The sequence below is a fragment of the Hibiscus syriacus genome, unplaced genomic scaffold (genome assembly GCF_006381635.1).
Source record: "Hibiscus syriacus cultivar Baekdansim isolate YM2019G1 unplaced genomic scaffold, ASM638163v2 tig00014773_pilon, whole genome shotgun sequence".
Taxonomy (NCBI): Eukaryota; Viridiplantae; Streptophyta; class Magnoliopsida; order Malvales; family Malvaceae; genus Hibiscus; species Hibiscus syriacus.
In genome coordinates this window covers 407781-431547 of record NW_024062337.1, presented here as the reverse complement: position 1 = coordinate 431547, position 23767 = coordinate 407781, and the positions used below count along the sequence as shown (strand labels likewise).

Genomic DNA, 23767 nt, shown 5'->3' with positions numbered 1-23767 from the left:
TAGAACGCCTCCCTTGATTTTGCTGGAAAAATCTGCTGATTTTGTTGTTGGTGAGAAGGAAGATAGTGATAGTTGATCGGAGAATGAAGGAGATCAAAGGCAAAGAAAAATGGGAGGCAGGTTCGTAAAATGAATTCCCGATTTTTCCATGGTAAGTTGATTTACGGGCAAAAGGAGTTTATTTTACGTTGACTGGAATTGTTTTTACATTGACCACAAGCTTTTACGGCAACCAAACACGGGAATTGAAGGAAAACCAATTCCCGTAATTGGTTTTCCTGAAAACAAACAGACCCTAAATCATTTATTCAAATCAGAATGAATAAACTATTTATAACTATTATAACTCAAATATTACCATCGCCAAAATTAATTCATTTAATATACTTTTATATTATATTTATTTCTTGTCCAATTCAACTAAATAGTTTAGACTTTCGAATCTAAAAGGGGTCCACCTTCAAGTGGGCGGAGGAAGCAACAATCAATTAAACAACAGCGCATTTAACTTATTTTACCAAAAGGCTAAAGTCGCGCGACTCTGGTTCTTCGTCGAGCGATCTCGCGCGATGACGCGAGTCTGACAACCTAATAATATTAAGTATATAATAACTATACGAGAGAAATATTTCAGTAAATCAATCTATCTTTTAGTGTATGAGGAAACCCTTTGCATCTGTAGCAATGGCTCCTTTCTCTTTACGTTGCCGTCTCCAGACTTCCGCGCTGAGCAATAAACGTTTCAAACCAAAGGCTAAGCAGGTAATTATACTTCCTGCTGCAGATTCAGATTTCGGTTTACAATTATATAACTGATATGGTGATCAGGGGATGAAGAACATGGAAAAAAGCTTCAAAAGGTTGAAATCAGAAATGGAGGAGATAAGCGAGGAGCAAAAGAGCATCAGGGAAGGGCAAAGACAAGTTAAAGAAAAATTTGAGATGGTTGAGTCGGAGTGCGAGGAATTGAAGAGGGAAACTAGACTCGTAATCCAACAAAGTGCGAGGACTCAGGTTAAACTTGCTCTTATGTTTCGCATCCTCAAAGCAAGGGAAGCCGACGACTTGAGTACCGCGGCCACTCTCACTGAAATGCTCCGGTTGGTTTATTAACTACTTACTCAATATTTCTGATACTGTTAATAATTGTATATAAAAGTCTTGTCATAACGATTTTAAACGAAAAATTCGGATTAATTTTTTTTGAAAATTTTGAAAATTTGGTGGTTTTCGATGAATTTGAAATTTAATTCTAACTCTGTTAACATTTGGATTAATTAGGTTGAATACTTAAAAATATGGTTTAAAATATCTTTTATTGTGCTGGATTTTTAATACACCAATCTCGTCGTTCTAATACGCGTTCCTTACCGAATTGGAACACGAACGAATTGAAAGGAGATTGGTAGGGGTGGGGGCGAATTAGGTAACACAGGTCATTCTACTCGAGGAGACTCATCATTTCATTGTGTATGATATTTCTGCCTTTTCGTATGCAGTGAAATAGTAGGAAGAGAGAGGGAGGAAAGCAAAGCTGACATCTGAATGGCTCTGACAAGCTTCCTCTTCGCTGCTGCCCCAAGAATTATGGAGTAATTCGTCGGTGCTATCTTTTAGCATTGTCACTGCGGCTACTTATGTTCTGGATCTATTTCTTTTCATGTCTGGTATGTTTTCGACTTTGCTATTTATTTTCTGTAGTGTTTTATGGGGTTTAATATTGCATATGTAAAGACTTGAAAACTAGTAAACCAGTTATGGTTGTCATCCTGAAGAGTTGTACATTTTTTTTGTTTGCTTTAATCTCGTACTTTGTTCTCCCTTCTTCAGTTTGCAACTAGCATTTTAGTACGCCTCTTAATGTGTTGGTTCATACCAACTACAAGTTTGGTTGTAAAAATCAATATAATCCCTATTACAACTCTTAAGAAGAGGTTTTATTTTAATACGAGTGTTTCCTCGTAGAGCGTTCCAACTCGAATTAAATGATATTGTTTTTTTTATCATTCAACTTCTTTGCTTTTATCACTTTGAAGTCGGGATTATATTGTAAAACACTCGCAGTTGTGTTCAAATCCTATCATTCAGCAGGCAATATAGGCATAATTGGTAATGACGATGTTGAATCTAGATTCAGTCTTCATGCAGAGTAGAAGCTACCGCTCTTGGTAAATCTTTAAAAGTGTCAGATTTCTTGTCCTCTGCCTCGAGGATATAGGGTATTGCATGCATCTAATTAATTGGTTTCGAAACATGAACGGATATCATTACAACTATGCTTATATACAATGAAGAACAATTCTTCAAGAATCGAATACAACTATTATATGTAATGTTCAATTATGCACTTCTTATGTGGGAGGGGTTCCCTCCCTAAACCCTCAAAGAAAGCTTCTCTTACCAATTCTTAGCTTATCTTTTGGACCCTGCAACGGGGTTTTATTGGCTATGCAGTCAACATGATTATAAGCTTCCTTTGGCATTCAGTCAGACTTTAGAGATTAAAAATTTGTAATCAATTAAAAGTTCTTAAAAACTTTAATCCAATAACCATTTCAGGAATAATTACATGAATGCATTGATACTTACTGGTTGTTTTCAATTTACTTCAATGTTGATACGTTGGGGCTCCATTTGAATGTCATCATCTTCGCGAACAAAGATTGAACTTTCAACCTATAATAGGTCCATTTCAAGGTCATCATCTTCGCGAAGAAATGCTTATTTAATTCGAAAACACCAAACTCAAAAACCTAACCTTTATCTCCGAAGAATGCAATACTAAAAAATTAGGGTTTTGATAACATACATTTCGATTCGATTGCATCAACAAACAAACAACTACGCTTCAATAAATGCGCTACCACTATTTACATCAATTAACTTCCCTGTAAAACTAGTCGTCTTTTATATGAGTTGTCTGGATTAGGGTTTCCTTTGTAACCCAATATTTATATTGAATATTCTTACAAAAGTATCGATATTGTTGTGTACGGTATCAATACTTTGTTGACGTTTTGTTTTTTCAAAACCGGTATCTATTAATATGTTATATTGTATATTGAAACCGATTTTAACAATTTTTAACCTTTTATATCATTATGTATCGATACATTTTTATAGGTACAGATACTTCTTACGTGCATGTAGTTTTGAGAAGCATACTAGACAAAAAGTATCGATACTTTATATAAACTTATGTTACCATTAAACTGGTATCTATTGATCGGTTACATTGTATATTGAAACCAGTTTTTTCAATTTTTAACCTTTTATATCATTATGTATCGATACATTTTTATTGGTATCGATATTTCTTACGTGCATGTAGTTTTGAGAAGCATACTGGACAAAAAGTATCGCTACATATAAAAAAGTATCGATACATATAAAAAAGTATCGATACTTTATATAAACTTATGTTACCATTAAACCGATATATTTTTACAACTTACATTGTTTATTTACCTATTGCTTTAAAGTAATCGGCTTTGAAATTTTAAGAATCGATACTTTTCATACGTGTATTAATACTTTATAGGCGCAATTATAGAAACCAGTTTTGTTAAAAAGATGAACATGTTATGTTATTTTAAAACGATACCATTACTCTTACAGAAGTATCGACACTTTTATGTTCGGTATCGATACTTTCGAGATGTTTCTTTTTTTTTTTCAAAGCCTGTAGCAATTTACCCTTTTTGTTATATTGAAACCGGTTTTATCAATTTTTAACATGTTATATTGTCATGTATCGATACATGTGTCATTGGTATCGATACTTCCTACGTTCATCTTGTTTGGGAAACATACTAGACAAAAAGTATCGATACATAAAAGTATCGATACATATACAAAATGTATCGATAATTTATGTAAATGTATTTTACCATTAAACTTGTATATTTTTATAGTTTACATAATTTATTTACCTATTACTTTAAAGTAATCAGTTTCAAAGTTATAAGACTCGATACTTTTCATACGTTTTATCGATACTTTATAAGCTTAGTTATGAAAATTGGTTTTGTCAATTTTTTACCTGTTAAGTTATTTATATTGAAATCGGTTTTGTCAATTTTCAACATGTTATATTGTCATGTATCGATACATGTTTGTAAGGTATCGATACTTTATAGGCGAAATTATAGAAACCAGTTGTGTCCATTTTCAATCTGTTATATTTCATCGATTGTTTAAATTTTTTACCGTTTTCTCAAATTTTAACCGATTTAGAAATTCTAAGAATGGAAATTTTATTGTGGAGATTATAGAAAATGATACTTTAATAATGTGTATCGATACATTTGCATGCAGATATAAAATACATTAATAACTAGTATTGATATTTTGATTGCAATCCTCAAATGTATCGTTATACAGAGAGCAAATATGGATATAAAAGCCCGACCAATCAACCAACAATGATTCGAAGATCAAATGTCGTTATATATTCGGAGCAATCAACCTAAATGAAACACGAGGGAAATCTCGACCATCATAATTTTGAGTAACAAGCAAGAAGACTTGATATGCGAAGAATGCCTTTCGAATATTATCCATTTCATTCATCTCATGAAGATAGGAGAACTGTAAACCGAAACCATCTGAGAGAAACATAGCTGAAGTAGAAGCATCTGCATATTTAAAATCTCGAAGGTGATCCATTTGGTTCTTAAACATTTAAAGCATCAGAAGCATTTTAGACTTATGATTTGGGTGCTACACGGGAAATGTAAAAAAATGCATCAAAAAATTCTCGAGAATTGAATGCTAAATCTTTTAATAATAATGTTAAATAATGGAAGATACATACGTAATTCATAAGTACCGGTGCTTGGAATTTCAAAAGCTATTACTTTAAAGTAATAGATAAATTAACAATGTCAACGGATAAAAGTGCTCCGGTATAATGAAAATAGTCGTAAATGACAAGTTAAGACGCTTGTCATGTACGCCTATTATCATTGCACCGGTAAAATTTTAATGTTTACATTGTTAATTTAGCTAAGTATCGATATTTTATACACGTGTATCATTTAATTATTTTTATTATTATTACAAGTTGTAGCCCTCAATTATCGAGATTTTTAGTTGTCTTTTGTTGCATTTCCCGTATACCACCCAAATCATACGTCCGAACCGTTTCTTAGACTTTAACGAGAACCAAATACATCACCGTTGAGATTTTAAATCTGCAGCTGTTTCTACATCTAGTATGTTTTGCTCTGATGATTTTAGTTTAGGGTTAACCTATCTCAATAAGGTGGCTGAAATGGATAATATCCGAAAGGTGTTCTTTGGATATCCAATCTTCCTGTTTGTTACTCAAAATTATTATGGTCGGGATTTCCCTCGCGTTTCAAGTTGGGGGGAAAAATAATGTAAATTAGGAATAATCAATGTTAACATTCAAATTGTCTAAGTTAATAAGTATTGTAAAAGATGGTTGTTATCTTAGAAATGGAATTTGATGTTACCTCTCGATGCATCCATTGAGTAAGTTGTTGTTTGGATGGAACAAAAGCTTCAGCTCATATTTATAGTGGAGCCGAAATTTATATTTAAATTCAAACTCTAATTAAAGATGAAATGAACATGAAATGCAGTGTAATATTTAACATGAAAATTGCATAATTGATTCATACAGTTCAAGTAACATGCGTTATGAACCATCAAACTGGTAAAAGACAATACTGATTCAGTTCAAAACTTAGTTGTGAGTTGATGGAGTTGTCACACTTCTCACATGGGAATAAGTACTCTCATGGAAAAGAGGAAGAGAAGAGAATAAAAGATGAGATAATTAGATTGTTATCTTTGTACAACTCATCCAAATGGAATATTTACTTTGTAAGTCACATGTTATATTGTGGAATATTAAAATACACAGTTACTGTGTTATATGTTTTATTATATTTAAATTGAAAATAGTGCATTATGTGTATTATGTGAATCGAATGAAAATATACACACAATATAAGTAAACCAAACATACATACACAACAATTTTATACATAACAATGTTCAAATATTATACCCACAAAGAAATTAATCCGACGAAAAAGGGTTATTTCTAACGAAGTCCGGAAAATTAGACGCATTCCACAAATTTTCCAAATAATCTCGTATGTTACCGCCTTTTTATGATGCCATATATAAATAATTTTAATTATCAAACTAATCAGGTGCAATTTTACTAACAAGAAACTAAATTTGTATAAGCAGGAATAAATTTGTGTCATACCTAAAGCATTGTGCTCTGAATAGGAAACGTCAAAGGGATGTGTACATATGTAACTGTATTGCTATATAAAAACATAAATTGTTAATCAACCAATGTATGAACACCTATTTAACTGTAAAAACATATGGCATAAATGTAACTTATCGGATTATAAATCATTTTTCCCGCTGAATCATCGACCAACAATGTATTTTGGGCCTTAAAATGAGGATACGCATTCCAAACATCATGGAGATCTTTAAAGTAGGTAACACTGTTTTTTTTTTGCACTTTCATTGATCCTGTTTATAGACAGTCGAACATAAATATGTAGGAATCATAAACAAATAAAAGTCAACAAAGTTTAATGACATTCATCTTACCCAAATGAATAGAAACTGGTCAGACAACAAAGGTAGCTTCTGAAGTGCACGTCGATGTTAGGCCTGAGATTGTAATCAATTTCGAATATTAACATCTAATTGTATATTAATGATTTTGTCTATAGTAATTCAATTGCTTAACAATGCTAACCTCATCTTAGAATACCAAATGCAACAACAAAATTTTCTAAACAAAATGTAGAAATTCATATACTCATACTCTCATGATAACATTTGCAACATGAAGAAAACGAGATTAAAGTTATACGTGTATATGTTAAAATAATGGATACAAATGAACATAATTAAAACCTTTTGGATTTCTTGAGAAGTAGGCAATGACACCATTAACATCAAATATTACAAGTTTTCTTGCCGGCGGTGTTGCAGATATGATATACTTGTTTGAAATTCATAAGAAATTAATGTTGTGCCCACCCTTCAACGATCATATCTTATTGAAAGCACCACTGAAACATGCTGTTCTATAAACCTTTACTTACATCTCCATCAACTTCCGTTGGGACCACTGAACTTGCACAAACAAATTTTTTTCATATGGATCATACTGCATCAGACAATATTAAGCCAGCCGATGAATACCATGAAGTACATATTGTTGATAATCTGACAGATTGGTTGGTCAGCTCTTCTCTTCACGTTATCAAGCTTAAGACTTTTACAATGGATGCGCATGGAAACATGGTTTTAGTGCACGTCATGGAACAACACGGCTTGATATGGAAGGGAATGTGAAGACACAAGAATTTTGTTATTCAAAAGAAGGGTTTCAAGTATCCAAAGTCAATATTGTTGATCGTCAACGTGCTCATACGTCAGTCACAAGAACATGATATAAGGCTAAAGTCGTAGTTACAACAATAAATACAAACAATCAGTGGGTTGTAAGTAAGTCTTCTCATAAACATAATTATGAATTATGCACACCTTCTATGACACCATTTATGCGTTCTAATAGAGTTGTGAGTAAGGCTAATGTCGATGAGCAATAACATTGAAAGACGTCGGTGTTGGCACGTCACAAGTAATCAACTATTTAACGCAGTAGGCAGGGGGTTATCATAATGTTGGATTTACACATAAAGACCTCTACAATGCACTTCAAAGAGGTAAAACAAAGGAAATCTTGAATGGGGATGTGAATGCGCTTATTGTTTTGATTATAAGAAACATGATGATCCCGAGTTTTTATGACATAATCGTTAGACGAATTAGGAGCATTGCATAATCTTATTTGGTCGGATTCTACATCGAGATCAGATTACACATGCTTCGGTGATGTAATTGCGTTCGACACAACGTATAAAGATAATTTGTATGGTTGACCAATTATGCCTATTTTCGGTGTCAATCATCACCATAACACAATTGTGTTAGAAAATCCTTAGTGTTGATAGTTAAGGTAGTCAACGTAGACTTTGGTTGAGAAAGTCGAACCACTCTAAATCGCTGTTCACATATTTTCAATTTTCTGCAAAAGCTTCCACCAAAATTTTTATTGTCAATTCACCCCCTCTTGGCAGATTCATCGATTGATTAACTCAATAATACGTAACAATATACAGGTAAAAATATGACAAAATGGGTTTCATTATGACAAAACCGGTAAAGCGCTACCGGTTATGTTGAATGTATCGATTCTATTCAAATAAATATCGATACTTTTGGAATTTAAAAGAAAAGAAATAATAGCACCTATAAAGTATCTATACTTTATAAACATATATCAATACATAACAATATAACAGATAAAATTATGACAAAACCGGTTTCATTATGACAAAACCGCTAAATCGCTATCGGATATGTTGAATGTATCGATTTTATTCCAATAAATATCGATACTTTTGGAATTTAAAAGAAAAGAAAAAATAAAACCAATAAAGTATCGATACTTTATAAGCATGTATTGATAAATAAAAATATAATAGGTAAAATTATGACAACCGGTAAATCGCTACCCGATATGTTGAATGTATCGATTCTATTAAAATAAGTATCGATACTTTTGGAATTTAAAAGAAAAAAATAATAGCGCCTATAAAGTATCGGTACTTTATAAATATGTATTGATACATAATAATATAACAGGTAAAAATATGACAAAATCGGTTTCATTATGACAATCGGTAAAGCGCTACCAGATATATTGAATGTATCGATACTTTAATAAGTATACTTAAGAAAGTATCGATACATTTAAAATAAATAGGTAAATAACGTATCGAAAGTATCAACACCTGACATAAAAGTATCGAGACTTGGGTAATTATGTTGATTAAATATAAATAACATATCCGGTTAAAATATAAAAGGCACAGCTAAATTTCTTCTGAAAATAGATAGAACACGACCGAGGTTTTGAAATCGAAGTGTAATTGTTGCTGTATTTCAAAAGGCGTTTTTAAAGCGATGTTTGTTTGTTTGTTTGTTGTAGTCGAATCGAAAAGTACGCTTTTAAAACCTTAGTTTTTTATTATTACAGTAATCGGAAATAAGGGTTTTATGTGTTTGGAGTTTTCGAAGTAAAGAAGCATTTGAGACCGATTATAGGTAGAAAGTGATATTCTAGGTAGATGATAAATATCGATACTTTTATATAATATTATAGGTAGAAAATGATATTGTATGTTGTATAAATGTACCGATACTTGTGGTATTGAGTATTCTCATTCGTTTGAAGAAAATAGGGATTAGGATTTTTGGGTTTGGTTTGGAGATTTCGAAGCCAATAAGGATTTATGACCGATTATATAATATTATAGGTAGAAAATAAATATCGATATATGTATATAATATTATAGGTAGAAAACGATATTGTAGGTTGTATAAATGTACCGATACTTGTAGTAGTGGTCATTCAAATTCTTTTGAAGGAAACCGTTTTACTAGAAGAGTAGTTATCGATATTTGTATATTGAATAAATTGTATGTGACTAGTATTTGATTTTGATTTGCGTAAACTGATATATGAAGGAAAAATGAAGTTAACGGATCTTGCAATTATTGTTGGCGAATATGACTTTGAAATTGAGACCGAGAGTCGAAAGCAACCAAAGGGTGGATATATGTACTTCTAGTAAGTATTAATGTATTTTTGTTATTATTGTTGAAATGATAATTAGATTAAAGCATTTAAGAACTTTAAATTGATTACAAATTTTAAATGTTGATAGTATGATCAAATGACAAAAGATGAAGGAAGTTGGTAATCATATCGGTTCATTATGTAAAATGAAATTAACATTGAGTATTATTTACCGTTAATGTATTGATTAAGAAACGTTTATGCTTAATATTAGGTGAAAAATGATGTGTTGGAGAAATGGAAGTCGATGACTGAGGCTGAGAAGGTACCTTACGTGACACGGTCAAAGATGGATAGACAAGAACACAAAGTTTGGAGGAAAACAAATGAAAAGAAGGTATTCATTAAACTTGTAAATACTTTGATAAAATATATATAAGAACAATTACATTATATATTTTTTAAAAATGTAGGAAGTGTCGACAAGGTGCAGCATAAAAAGAGTGAACTCATTAATTGAACACCTTAAGGAGAAGAATAAAGTTAATGTGCTCGAAGAAATGGGGTTTGGATCTTTGATCGGAGTAAGGGATTGACTAATTCGAAGGGAATTGTGTCGATCCTTGGTAGAGCAATTCGATGTTCAACAATGTATGATTAAATATGGTGGTTATTTATTTTCTCTGGGGGGTCCCATGTAATGTAGCCGTCTTGGGGTAGAATTTTTTATACGAGCAATTTAGGGTTTTCATACCAAAATCAAAATTGATTTCAAATGTCTTATTTTTTTCTTCATACTTTGTCAAAATGTAATTTTGACATTCATCTGATAAGGAATGAATCTCTTCATGAAGTCGGTACAATGTCTCCCATTGAAGTTTTTCTTGGAACAAACGAAAAGATTTGCGCGTATAAATCTCAACAGCATGACTTTAAAGGTTAATTAGTTTTGTGATCTGGAAGGGTTTCATCTGAGAACTTAAGTAATCTGATTTCAACTCGTTCATATGCATTATACTAATTCCTTCTTCAATTAACGAATAACATCTAAATATATCTTCTTGTTTTTCAGTTCAATCTCGAGTGAAGCATTCATAGACTCGCACCTTTGTGTTGAGCAAATATTGGCAAAGAAATGACCGGTTAGATATGTTTGTGCCCATAAGTGCCGAGTATTTCCTTTTTCAATCACCCATGGATGTTTTTTGACATTGAATTCTGAAACAATTGAACGCCATTGAGTATCAAATTTCTCGATTGTCCACCAGGAAGCCATGCATTTTGAGAATGATGCTGTAAATTTTGGGTCATCAATGTTAGCTTGTGCATTGCGAGAAAGATGTCAAGAACATAATTTGTGCTTAATGGAAGAGATAACAGATTTTATAGCCCTTTGCATTGCCCTATCCGCATCGGTGGCAACTGAAATAGGCGATCTATTCATCATGGTTTCTAAAATATTTCTGGCCCGATTAAGGTTCGAAATACTTTGTAAAGTTTCAAAAATATTTTAAGATTAAAACACAATTTTACACTTATGTAAGGATTTAAAATTGACATTTGAAAATTTGGAGTAATATTTTGATATTCGAATAATTTACTCGAATATTAATTTTGAAATCGAATATAAAATCTTAAAATTCAATAGTATTTTATTTGTTATATCGAAACATCAAAATGTTTTCAACAATCTCCCCTTTTTTGATATAAAAAATATTTTAGTAATTTTAAGATTTTTTTTGAAAATCATTTTTGAAATCAATTGAAAATTATTCCCCCTTATTTTGAAAATCATTTTTGAAATCATTTTTGAAAATTACTCCCCCTTAGTTTATTTTATTTTCTCCCTTTTTGTTAAATCAAAAAGACTATAAAATATTTTTAAACAAGTATTTAAGAAAAAATAGCCAATTGATTTATATAGTTATAGTTTAAACTACTAAGATCAATCAAGATAAAGATTAGACATTAGTCCATAATCAATATTCATAAATAATGTGTAATGAAAATGTGAATGATGCATATTTTTAACATATAAAATAATATTCAACCAAACCAAATTCAAACAATTAAAGTCAAATAATTATATATATATATAAACATCAAAGTTTAATCATCCAAACATCCATAACACACAAATCCAAAACATTCAAAATGTTTTAACAATAAGTTCAAATTCAATCCAAGAAAACTAAGCAAGAAAATGTTTAATCATCCATAGGTGGATCGGGAGGAGGATAACGCAATCACATAGCGTCCATATCAAGTGAAAGCGCATGTAGTTTCTCGTTAATAGCTTCGTTGTTGGCGCGCATCTTTCGTTGGATTTCCAATTGTTGAGCCCCCATAGCGGTTAAATAGGACTCTATGAATGCAAACCTCATATCAAATGACTCCAAGAACGATCGAAAATATGGAGACATTTGATCCTCTTGCTGGACCGACTCGTCATCGGGTACGAGATCATCAATATCTCATATTAGTTTTCCAAGCTCGGGATCATCGTCAGCTGCCGATGCCGGTTCTGGAGCAGCTCGTGAAAAGCTAGCACCTTGTTTTTTCTCGGTTGATCGAACCTATTGTTTTTTTCCCGGACCATCCAATTTCTTCAAGGTTGTGAAATTTATTGGGTTTTTAAGAGGGATGGCTACATCAAGCTGGACCCAAAGAATGGATTTGATAAACAAATTACTAAGAAGACAACCGTAAATTAAGGTTTCTATGTATTTGGAGGGAACGTTGTTTAAGGTTTCAACTAGCTCACCAAAAATGATTTGTGGTAAATTTATTTTTTTTCGATGTTGGATACAATGTATCCACCATAAATCTAAAACTATAAGGGTAGAGTGCCTACCTCCGGATGGTCTAAACCACCAAGAGATGATCAAATGAAGAAAACGCTCGTGATGAATTAACAAGGTACTTGCACTAGCCTTAGCTTTATAACGTGTAGCCACAATTTCTTTTTCGTTATCTAAACCCTCATTTTCTAAACCAAAGGTGTTAGCATTTGTGTCAGAGTCGATATAAACGAATTGACCTAAGAGATAGGATCGAATCCTACGGTGGCAGTTCGAGACTCGTTTTGGACACAAACCGCATTGGAATAGAAAATGCGGACTAGTTGGTGATAAACGATAGGTTTGAGCTGAAAAAGTTTATCAAATTTCCAAGATTTAAGGGTAGAAAGATATTGAAATTTCATATCGACCATAGCTTGGATTGAGGGGATACGCTCTTCCCGGATTTTATATGACTCTGATGAGTTAACGAACCTATGGTAGAGATCTTCTTGATGACCAGGTTGGTTAAAGCAAGAATTAAGGATATTCATATCGGGAGCGTTTGGGTTTGGATTTTGAGGTGGAATAGGAGGTCGGTTTTGAGGTTGGTTTGACGACCGACTAAACGAAGTCCTAGGGCGTTTGGAATGAGACATGGTTTTTAATCAGAATGGGATAAAGGAATACATGCAATTTGAAAATATATGTATCCAATAATATCAATTCTCAAAACTCAATATGAGTCCTCAATATTAAATGTTCGCTAAAAAATCCTAATGGGAAAATTTTGAAACCTATATTGAAAACAATGTTTGAAAAATCATATTATGTATAATTTTCAAAAAAAACAACATAATTAAATCAAAAACAACAATTTTAAAAACAAATTTTTTTATTTCAAAAATTTTAAATTTTTTTGGAAAATATTATGTGTTTGATGAAATTAGTTGTAGAATCTAGTTTAGAATCATAATATAAACAATGCCCGATATCTAATTCAACCTAAAACTAATGAAAACTAGTCCTAAGTTCAAAATTAATAAAATTGAGGTTTTTGAAATATTACATTGAAAATTTGGATTGAGTGAAAATGTGATGTTGATTGCACCAATTTGATTATTCCAACAAGTTTAGAAGTTGAAGAACTATCGAATTCTGATTATAGATTGAAGGTTTTGATCAATGTAGAGAGTAGGGTGAGAGAGAGGGACAAACGACGGTGCTTTAGAGTATTTATGGGTTTTGCAAAAATGTTATTTTTAGGGATTTAAACCCTAAACCCAACGGGTATATCGGTACAGTCCTGAGTGTATCGATACACTCCTGAGTGTATCGATACACATTCAAGGAATGTATCAGTACACATTCATAGTGTATCGATACATAGATATCGATACACTTTGCATAAAAATGTCAAGATCTGTTTCTAAACACTTATAATGCTAAATTAATTAGCTCTAGTGGTATTGGCAACTCATATTTCAAAAATTAACAATGTTCAATCAATCAAATCTATCTTTAAATTTTATTTGAACATATAATTAATTTTCACTAAAGATCATATACTCCCCCTAACTATTAGCAAATAATGCAATCAAAAGTGTTCTTTTTATAAGAATTTTTCAATTCTAATTAAAAGTACTAAAATTATTTTAAACACTAAGTCAATGTAGGTTTGTCAAACCTAATTATCTCTTAAGTGTCCAAAATCTCTCTTTTTCTAAAGGTTTTGTAAAAATATCAGCTATTTGATGCAAAATATCAACAAATTCTAGAACTACATCTCCTTTAGTGACATGATCTCTAATGAAATGATGACTAATTTCAATGTGCTTAGTTCTAGAGTATTGGATGGGATTTTTAGTGAGACAAATAGCACTAGTATTGTCACACTTGATAGGTATGGTACCAATTTCAATTCCATAATCTAAAAGTTGTTATTTCATCCATAAAACTTGTACGCAACAACTACCTACTGTAATGTATACCCTTCAGTGGTAGATAATGCAACACTATTTTGTTTATTTGAAAACCACAAAATCAACATATTTCTTAGGAATTGATAAGTACCGGAAGTGCTTTTCCTATCTATTTTGCATCCTCCATAATCCGCATCAGAGAAGGCATGCAAGCTATAGTTAGAGTCTCTAGGATACCAAAGTCCTAAAGTAGGAGTGTCTTTAAGGTATCTAAAGATCCTCTTAATGGTTTTTAGATGTGATTCTTTAGGACATGATTGAAATCTAGCACATAAGTAAATACTAAGCATTATGTTCGGTCTACTTGCGGTTAGATAAAGCAAAGAGCCAATCATAGACCTATATAATTTAAATCTATATATTTACCTCTTTCATCTTTGTCAAGCTTTGTAGATGAGCTCATTGGAGTGGCTTGGGATTTTTCATCTTCCAATCCAAACTTTTTGAGCATATCATTGATGTATTTTGCTTGATTGATGAAGATGTCATATTTTCTTTGCTTGATTTGGAGTCCCAAGAAAAATGAGAGCTCCCCCATCATGCTCATCTCGAATTCACTCTGCATTAGCTTAGAAAATTCTTGGCAAAGAGCATCATTAGTAGAACCAAATATTATATCATCAACATAAATTTGAATTACTAATAAATCTTTACCCTTTCGCTTTAAAAATAATATAGTGTCAACCTTCCCTTTTGGAAAACCTTTTTCTATTAAAAAGTTTGACAATCATTCATACCAAGCTCTAGGAGCTTGTTTTAAACCATATAAAGCTTTTGTCAATTTAAAAACATGATCTGGAAATTTTGAATCTTCAAAACCAAGAGGTTGTTCCACATATACTTCTTTTATAAAACCATTTAAAAATGCACTTTTAACATCTATTTGATATAATTTAAATTCATTGAAACATGCAAATGTTAATAATATCTTAATTGTTTCCATTCTAGCTACGGGAGCGTATGTTTAATCATAATCTATGACATCTTCTTGAGTATAGCCTTGAGCAACAAGCATAGCATTGTTTCTCACTATATTACCACTTTCATCAAGCTTATTCTTAAATACCCATCTAGTACCTACAGTAGATTTGTTATTAGGCCTCTCAATTAATGTCCATACTTTACTTCTCTCAAATTGATTTAATTCTTCTTGCATAGCCATAATCCAATTTTCATATTTTAATGCTTCTTGGATACTCTTTGGCTCTATGCATGAGATAAATGCAACATAATTACATATATTTCTAAAAGAATGTCGAGTTGTTACCCCTTTGGATTGATCACCTATAATTTCACCATCCTTGACATAGTTGTATTCTCTTGGGTAAGAGATTTTCCTTTCTTCAATGGTTAGATTCTCGAGAGCATCGTGAGTTTTCTCATCTTTCATTTATTCTTGTGATGATGGTTCTCCAACGTCATTTGTATTTACAATACCTACGTCATCATCAACACAAGAATCTTTCATCAGAAGGGGATTATCATTGAAAACATGTATATACTCTTCTACCACTAGAGTTCTTTTATTAAATACCAGATAAGCTTTAGAATTTAAGGAATAACCCAGAAAAATTCCTTCATCACTTTTAGCATCAAATTTGTCAAGATTGTCTTTACCGTTGTTTAAAACAAAAAAATTTACATCCAAAATGATGAAAATAACTAATGTTAGGCTTTTTATTTTTGAAAAGTTCATATGAAGTTTTCTTTAAAATAGGCTTAATCATTATTTGATTTATAACATAACAAGCGGTATTTGTGGCTTCCGCCCAAAAATATTTTGGCAAATTGTTTTCACAAAGCATGGTTCTAGCCATTTATTATAAAGTTTGATTTTTACTCTCAACAACTCCATTTTGTTGAGGGGTTCTAGGTGCTGAACAATTATGGCTAACACCATAAGAATTACAAAACGCAGTAAATCCAAGATTTTCAAATTCAGTACCATGATCACTCCTAACACTAGAAATGAAATAACCTTTTTCGTTTTGGATTACTTTTGAAAACGTGATGAAATTTTCTAATGCTTCATCTTTAGTACTTAAGAATAAAACCCAAGTATATCTAGAATAGTCATCTACCAATACAAAACAATATTGTTTTCCACCCAAGCTAACAATCCTAATTGACCCAAAAAAATCTATATGGATCAATTGTAATACTCTACTAGTTGATACATCATTAATGGATTTAAAGGAGGCTCTTTTGTGTTTTCCTTTAGCACATGCATTACAGATTTTATCTTTGTCAAATTTTAGTTTTGGCAACCCTTTTACTAAATCTCCTTGAATTAGTCTTTGTAAAACACTCATGCTAGTATGTCATAGTATGTCATAGTCTCCTATGCCATAACCAACTATCATGTTCATCCTTAGCAACTAGGCACAAGTTAGTAATATTTATTGTATCTAACTGCACCATGTAAAGTTTCCTATTCTATGACTAACAAGCATAATTCGATTAGATGCAATGTCAACAATTTTACAACCATTAGTTTCAAATAAGACATTGTATACTTTATCACATAATTGACTAATACTCAATATATTATGCTTTAACCCATTCACATATAAATTTTTTTCTATTTGTATGGAAGATGTATTACCTATAGTACTTATACCTTCAATGTAACCTTTTGAGTTGTCAACAAAGGTTATCACTTCTCCATTTTTGTCGTTAAGCTCTATAAACTGGCTCTTGTCTCCGGTCATGTGTCTTAAGCATCCACTATCAAGGAACCATGAATTTGAACTTGTATTTTGCGCCTTTTAGCAATGCTCTTTTTCCTACAAATATAGATTAATTTTTTATTTTTGGTACCCAAATTTGTTTAGGTCCATATTCATTAGTTTCTAAGCTCCTAGTCCTCTTGGGTATCCATTTGTGTAGGATATCCTTATCTTTAGTAGTAATGAGTCATTTAGGAACACATATACTTCTAATGATTTTTCTATTAGAGGTTCTTTGGGGACCTCTATGATTGTAGTTTTTAAAACTTTTTTCTAACAAAGTTGGATTTTGAACTTTCTCCATTTTCAAAATGTTTTATTCCAACTTTATTAAAAGAAGTTTTAAGATCATCAATTTCTTTTTAATGATCATCATTAACTCTTGAAAGTAAGTTATGTAAATCAATAATTTTTTTTTCAAACTCATATAGTTTGATTTGCAAATTTTTAATCTTACTCTCAAGATCAAAGTTAGTCTTGGATATGAGATTATTTTCGTTTTTCAAATTTGAAATATCATTATTGTATTTCAAAAATAATTTCTCATAATCTGAAGCCAACCCAGTATATTCCTCTAACAGCTCATCAAAAGAATAATCTTCGAAATTACATGAGCTAGAGGTTACCTGAGAATCTTCCCCGATGGCCATCAAGCACAAGTTTACTACTTCTTATTCCTCTTCATTTGATGATGATTCATCATCACTCCAAGTAGCCACGTGTGCCTTGTGCTTCTTCTTTGATTGACATTTCTTCTTTAATTACGGGCAATCGTATTTAACATGCCCAGGCTTTTTGCATTCGCAACAAATGTTCGGATACTTCTCATTTGGTTTATTTTTGAAGCCTTCATTTCTTTTGAATTTTCTTTCTCTGTTGGGCTTCATTAATTTTTTGAACCGTTTGACAAATAATGTCATATCCTTGTCATCGTCATCAGAATCACTCTCATCTTTTGTAGATTTGAAAGCAACTCCGACGTTGTTCTTTTTCTCTGTCTCCTTTTTTGTCTTGTCCTTCTTCTCGAGGTCTACCTCTTCTTGAATCATCATTTCATGCGTGATGAGAGAACTGATGATTTCATCGAGAGTTAAAGACTTTAGGTTTTTAGCTTCGATGATCGTCATCTTCTTCGATTGCCAAGCTTTAGAAAGAGAATATATTAACTTCCTTACAAACTTTTCATTTGAAATGATCTCTCCATATGACTTGAGACCATTGGCAATCACAAAAAATCTATCTGTCATAGCTTTGATATCTTCATCCGGTTTCATCCTGAAATTTTCATAGCTATGAGTTAGAAGACTAATTTTAGATTCTTTTACCTCGTTTGTGCCTTCATGGGTGACTTGTAATTTATCTCATATTTCCTTGGCGGTTGTACAAGATAAAACTCTCTCGTATTCATCTGGTCCAAGAGCACAAAATATAATATGAATAGCCTTTGAGTTGAGCTGGAACATTTTCGTCTCTTCTTCTCTCCACAAATTTAAATGAGTGGATGATACGATGTATCTGTTCTCTATGATTTTTCATGCTCCCATGTTACTTGCTTGAATGAAGTACCTCATTCTATTATTCCAATAAGCATAATTAGCTCCATTGAAGAAAGGAGGATTGTTGACGGGCTGAGAATCAAGAACGAAGTCGAAGTTTAAAGTGGAGGCTATTGATGACTTGAATATCGATGTAACTCTTCCCGAATCGACTCAAGAGGTGGTTAAACCTTCACATGAGTGTAGCTCTGATACCAATTGTTGAGTTAATCGATCGATGAATCGATCAAGAGGGGTAGAATTAGTAATAAAAATTTTGGTGGAAGCTTTTATAGAAAATTGAAAATATTTGCACAGCAATTTAGAGTGGTTCGACTTTCTAAACCAAAGTCTCCGTCCACTACCTTAGCTATCCACACTAAGGATTTTCTAACAAATTCACTAATTTGTTCTTTCTTTTGAGGACAAAGAGTAACCTTACAACTCCCTCAATAATTATACCCCAAATTCTTGAGAACACTCTCTCCCAAAGAGAAAACTTTACAGAAAAACCTCACAAGGTAGATTGTTTGCACAATTCTAGAACAAGAAAGGAACACTCAAAGATGAATATAATTGAGCACAAAATGTGTTCTTGAAAGCAAAATGAATATTGAAGGAAAATTGACTTGAATTTCACAAACTTGATGTTTGATACTTTCTCTCTTGATTCTTTTTCAATTCTTATTGATTAATGGCTCCTGAGCTTGTTTAAATACACATTGGATCACTTCTGAACGTTGGGGATCATTGGTGAAGTCAATAGAGCCGTTGTTGTATGTTTTGCACTTAAAAAATCTGTTGGAAGTGTAGGTGTATCGGTACACTATCAAGTGTATCGGTACACTCAATGTAAAATTCAAATATTTCGACCGTTAGTTGACCTAGTGTATCGGTACATCTCAGGTGTATTGGTACACTAATTACATTCAATGTTTCTCGGAGCCACGAGTATTGATACATCAGTTATGTATCGATACACTGATTACATTCGATTTAGAGGGTGTATTGGTACATACAAGAGTGTATCAGTACATCCCTTTGTAAAAATTATTTTATGGCCCGATTAAAGTTCGAAATACTTTGTAAAGTTGTTTCAAAAATATTTTAAGATTAAAACACAATTTTACACTTAAGTAAGGATTTAAAATTGCCATTTGAAAACTTGGAGTAATATTTTGATATTCGAATAATTTACTCGAATATTAATTTTGAAATCGAATATAAAATCTTAAAATTCAATAGTACTTTATTTGTTATATCAAAACATCAAAATGTTTTCAACAAGTATCGATACCTGTTTATAAAGTATCGATATTTTATAGGCGCTATTACTGCTTTTCTTTTAAATTCCAAAAGTGTCGATACTTATTTGAATGGAATCGATACCTTCAACATATCTGGTGGCGCTTTACCGGTTTTGTCATATTGAACCCGGTTTTCTCATATTTTTACCTGATATATTATTATGTATCGATATATATTTTAATGGTATCGATACATACCAACAAGCTAAGTTTGCCAGTTGGCAATTTTTTTAACATTTCTTCATGATTTCCACCTACAACATTATTATTTCTCAACATTTTCGATAGCGCTAAACCGACTTTATTAAATATCTTATTATATTTCCTGTAACACTGTATATTAACCGTATAATAATCAGCATTTCCGACAACCAAAAAATGGGTTATGTGTAAAAGGAAAAGTGGCGAACCAAAAGTAAAATCTTAAAAATCCCACAAAACACATCATTCTTTCCAGCTCATTTTGAACCCCAGAACCGCCTCTTTTTCTCTTCCTCTCATTTACAAAAAGAAATGGCCGAAACCAAGTTTCAAATATTCCTCACTTTTGTCATCCCAACTTGGTAACCCTTCATCTCAACACATTCCATAATGGCTAAGCGTCAGTATGAAGTTTGGAAAGGCAAAAATGCATGCTTTCTGTGCTTCCCCATGCTTAATTTTCCGTTTGAGTTTGATTTGCTTGTCAATACTCATGCTTTGATTTATTTTCTCAGTACATGTTTGTTTGTACCATTTCACAGGATAGATAGGTTGTTCATTGGCATGTTAATCAGATACTACCATTATGAATATCAAGACTATGATGGAAAATTTTCAAAAGAAAACTTGAATGATTTGATCTTGAGGAGAGAGGTGAACATGAGCTGTCTTGTACATGAACAGTAAACTAGAAGCTAATATTTCTATTTTTGAACTTGAGGAATGATGAATTACACACCAGTACATATATAAACTGATACTCAGAAACATTATTGATATTTTTTTTTGATTGTTCAATAATATTAGTTCTCTTCTTCTCCGGATTCAGCAAAATGACCCTAATGTATGAAGGCATATTTGTCTATGTTGCATATTTAGATACATGTACATAAGTGCTTAGATACGTTTTTATAAGTTCATATGTTTCGATATCTAGAAAGTAGAAACCCTTGTGTTACGGTCCTGAGTTATTATATTTATCAGCATTACCCTAATTTGTGGATTTTTCTGCGCGCGCACGCCTACACACACACATATATATATATATATATATATATATATATATATATTATTTTGGCTTCATCTTGCAGAAATTTACTTTCAAGGGGAGGTTGATATTTGGTCGAGATGCTAAGTCACTGATTGTCACCTGACTGCTTATCATTGTTCCCGTTATCTTCTGTACAAATGTTGCAAGGAACCTCTTTGATGAAAAGTCAGGAAATATCGCTGGCTATGCAATTCTAATGGTGACAGTAGTTTTCACAATCTATGTTAGTTCCTTTGATAAAAGCCTTGTGTGTTCATTTTTATTCCTATGATCATGTAGGAGTAGGAGTAATTTTCAACTGTAATTATTTGATTCATTATGATAGGTATTAGTACAGCTGCTTCTAACCTCCGCCAGAGACCCTGGATTTGTTCCTCGCAATCTACATCCACCGACAGAAGAAATATGCTACGATTCCTCAGTTTCGATTGATGTCGGTAGACAAACACCAACCCCACGACTGCCACCCACAAAAGAAGTCATTGTCAATGGTGTGCTTGTTAGGGTGAAGTATTGTATCACATGTCAGTTGAATCGTCCGCCTCGTTGCTCACATTGCTCTGTATGTGATAACTGCATGGAGCGATTTGATCATCATTGTCCTTGGGTAGGCCAGTGCATCGGATTGGTATGTTCGTCCCACTTTTTAAGTAGTTGACTATTTGCTTGCTGAAACCAGTTTGTTACCTTCAAATATGTTGCCAAAGAAACAGGAAACTGAAGTAGTGTAATTGATGTTGATAAACACCGTCATTGCGAGAAAGACTTGCTCAATTATTGTATAGTAGTTTGTCTTAACTTTTTACTCTTTATCTATATGCAGCTCAACTACCGGTCATTCTTTCTGTTCATTTCGTCATCGACCATCCTCTGCATCTTCATCCTTCCAATGTCTGCATTGAACATAAAATTCCTTGCCGATGACTACAGAACGGTGAGGAAGGCAATAAAAGAGTCCCCGCTTTCGGTTGTACTAATGGTTTATTGCTTCATTTTCCTTTGGTTTGTTGGAGGACTAACCTGCTTCCTCTTGTATCTTATTGGCAAACCAGGTGAGCATCCTGTTATCTGTAAACGATACAAGCCAACCGTGGTGGTAAATTCATATATTTGAAGAAGGATGATAGTTTGAATATTCATCATGTGTCCTTTCTGATATTTATTTCAGACCACGTGTGAGACATTTCGGATTCTGTACCAAGGACAAGGACTAGCAAGGCCCCGAATATATGATTGTGGCTGCTTCAACAACTTCCGACAAGTATTCTGCTCCAAGATAAAGCCTTCGAGAAACAACTTTCATGCTTATGTACAAGAAAACGAAACAGGGTTTGGCCAGGGCATTAACTCAGGAGAGGGACACCGATGAGAAAAAGTCGAAGATGACCGAGAAATAGGGGGTGACCTCAAGATATCCCAACGCCGTGAAGCTGAAGATGTTTAAGAGCAACCTCAACAAGCAGCAGCAGCAACCAAATCCCTTAGCTGAATTCCTTTGGGATTTAACAAAATACAAAAACAGAAAAGGGTGGCTAACTTAGCTTTGCCTACAAATCCAAAGGGCATTGGTAGCAAAAGAATTTTGAAAGGACTAGCACTGATTGCTTCAATTTTGAAAGGACTAACACTAGCACTGATTGTTTTCTCACAGGTCATATACATGCAGTGAAAATCCAATTAAATACAAGGTTGAAATCCCAATTAACTTATTGAAATGCCACGCAAGTACAATCCATATTTTCATCTCCACATAACACTATGTGCAATTCTGACAAGTAAAACATATATTCACCAACACAATTAATCAACATTTTCTTAATAGTCTAAAATGAATACAAAGTAGTATTGTTCGTAATTTTCTGAACCAATTGTTATCGTACACACATTATACAAATTGTTTCTCAAACTTAAGATCTCTAAGAAAAACAAAATTTGAATTCGCTTAAAAGTTACACTATAATAATAAAAGTAATGCATAGACACAACAATGCATATAGACTCTAATAAGACTTCAACAGATAGTCTCAAGTAAAAGCAAAAGAAAAATTAAGACTCCAAAATTGTGATACCCAAATAAAAATCTTGATCATACTAAATCAAGGTATCCATATCTTCTAATCACTGTCCAAAAATCAACTTAATTAGAGATAAATAAACATTTTACCAAAGAGTTCATCAAAATTGCTTAATTTGATAAAAAAGTGGTATTCTCTCTCACACACACTGAGGCAAAGCATTGTTATCATTCTTTAAAATAAGAGTAAATTAGCACATCAATAAACGCAAACTACATTACACAAATAAACCAATATAACACAACGCAAACTCAAAAAAATAATTCAAAAGTTAAATGATTAAATTATTAAAAAAATTAATGACCAAAATAAGAATGAAAAGACAGTTGAATGGTAATTTTTTTTTAATTTACCCTTAATTTAATCTAAAATTTAGCTATAGAAAAATCCATTCATTTAAAACCTGATAAAAAAAACTCTCCTAATAGTCTTGTTTTTTCTTCTTTTTG

The 23767-nt window shown here is 32.3% G+C and overlaps 1 protein-coding gene, 1 long non-coding RNA gene and 1 pseudogene across 2 annotated transcripts; 2 read left to right on the top strand and 1 right to left on the bottom strand.

Annotated features, from left to right (window-relative positions):
* The first annotated feature begins 645 nt into the window (after positions 1-645).
* Positions 646-1767, top strand: LOC120207472. Its single transcript, XM_039206932.1, has 3 exons — positions 646-762; positions 829-1100; positions 1500-1767. The coding sequence occupies exons 1-3, from the start codon at positions 658-660 to the stop codon at positions 1543-1545; spliced, it is 423 nt and encodes a 140-aa protein (XP_039062863.1). The 5' UTR covers positions 646-657; the 3' UTR covers positions 1546-1767.
* Positions 1027-20443, bottom strand: LOC120207474. The gene is made up of 3 exons (XR_005524215.1): positions 20433-20443; positions 2402-2406; positions 1027-1160 (listed from the first exon to the last, which is right to left on the bottom strand). It is a non-coding gene; the product is annotated as an uncharacterized LOC120207474 (long non-coding RNA).
* On the top strand, positions 20246-22868 carry LOC120207473 (annotated as a pseudogene).
* The last annotated feature ends 899 nt before the right edge of the window (positions 22869-23767 follow it).

Bases quoted from the DNA above. Each gene is read 5' to 3' on its own strand.
- LOC120207472 (XM_039206932.1), top strand. From the start codon at position 658: ATGAGGAAACCCTTTGCATCTGTAGCAATGGCTCCTTTCTCTTTACGT. The intron at 763-828 runs GTAATTATACTT...TATGGTGATCAG, and splicing joins TCAAACCAAAGGCTAAGCAG to GGGATGAAGAACATGGAAAA. The intron at 1,101-1,499 runs GTTGGTTTATTA...TTTCGTATGCAG, and splicing joins ACTCTCACTGAAATGCTCCG to TGAAATAGTAGGAAGAGAGA.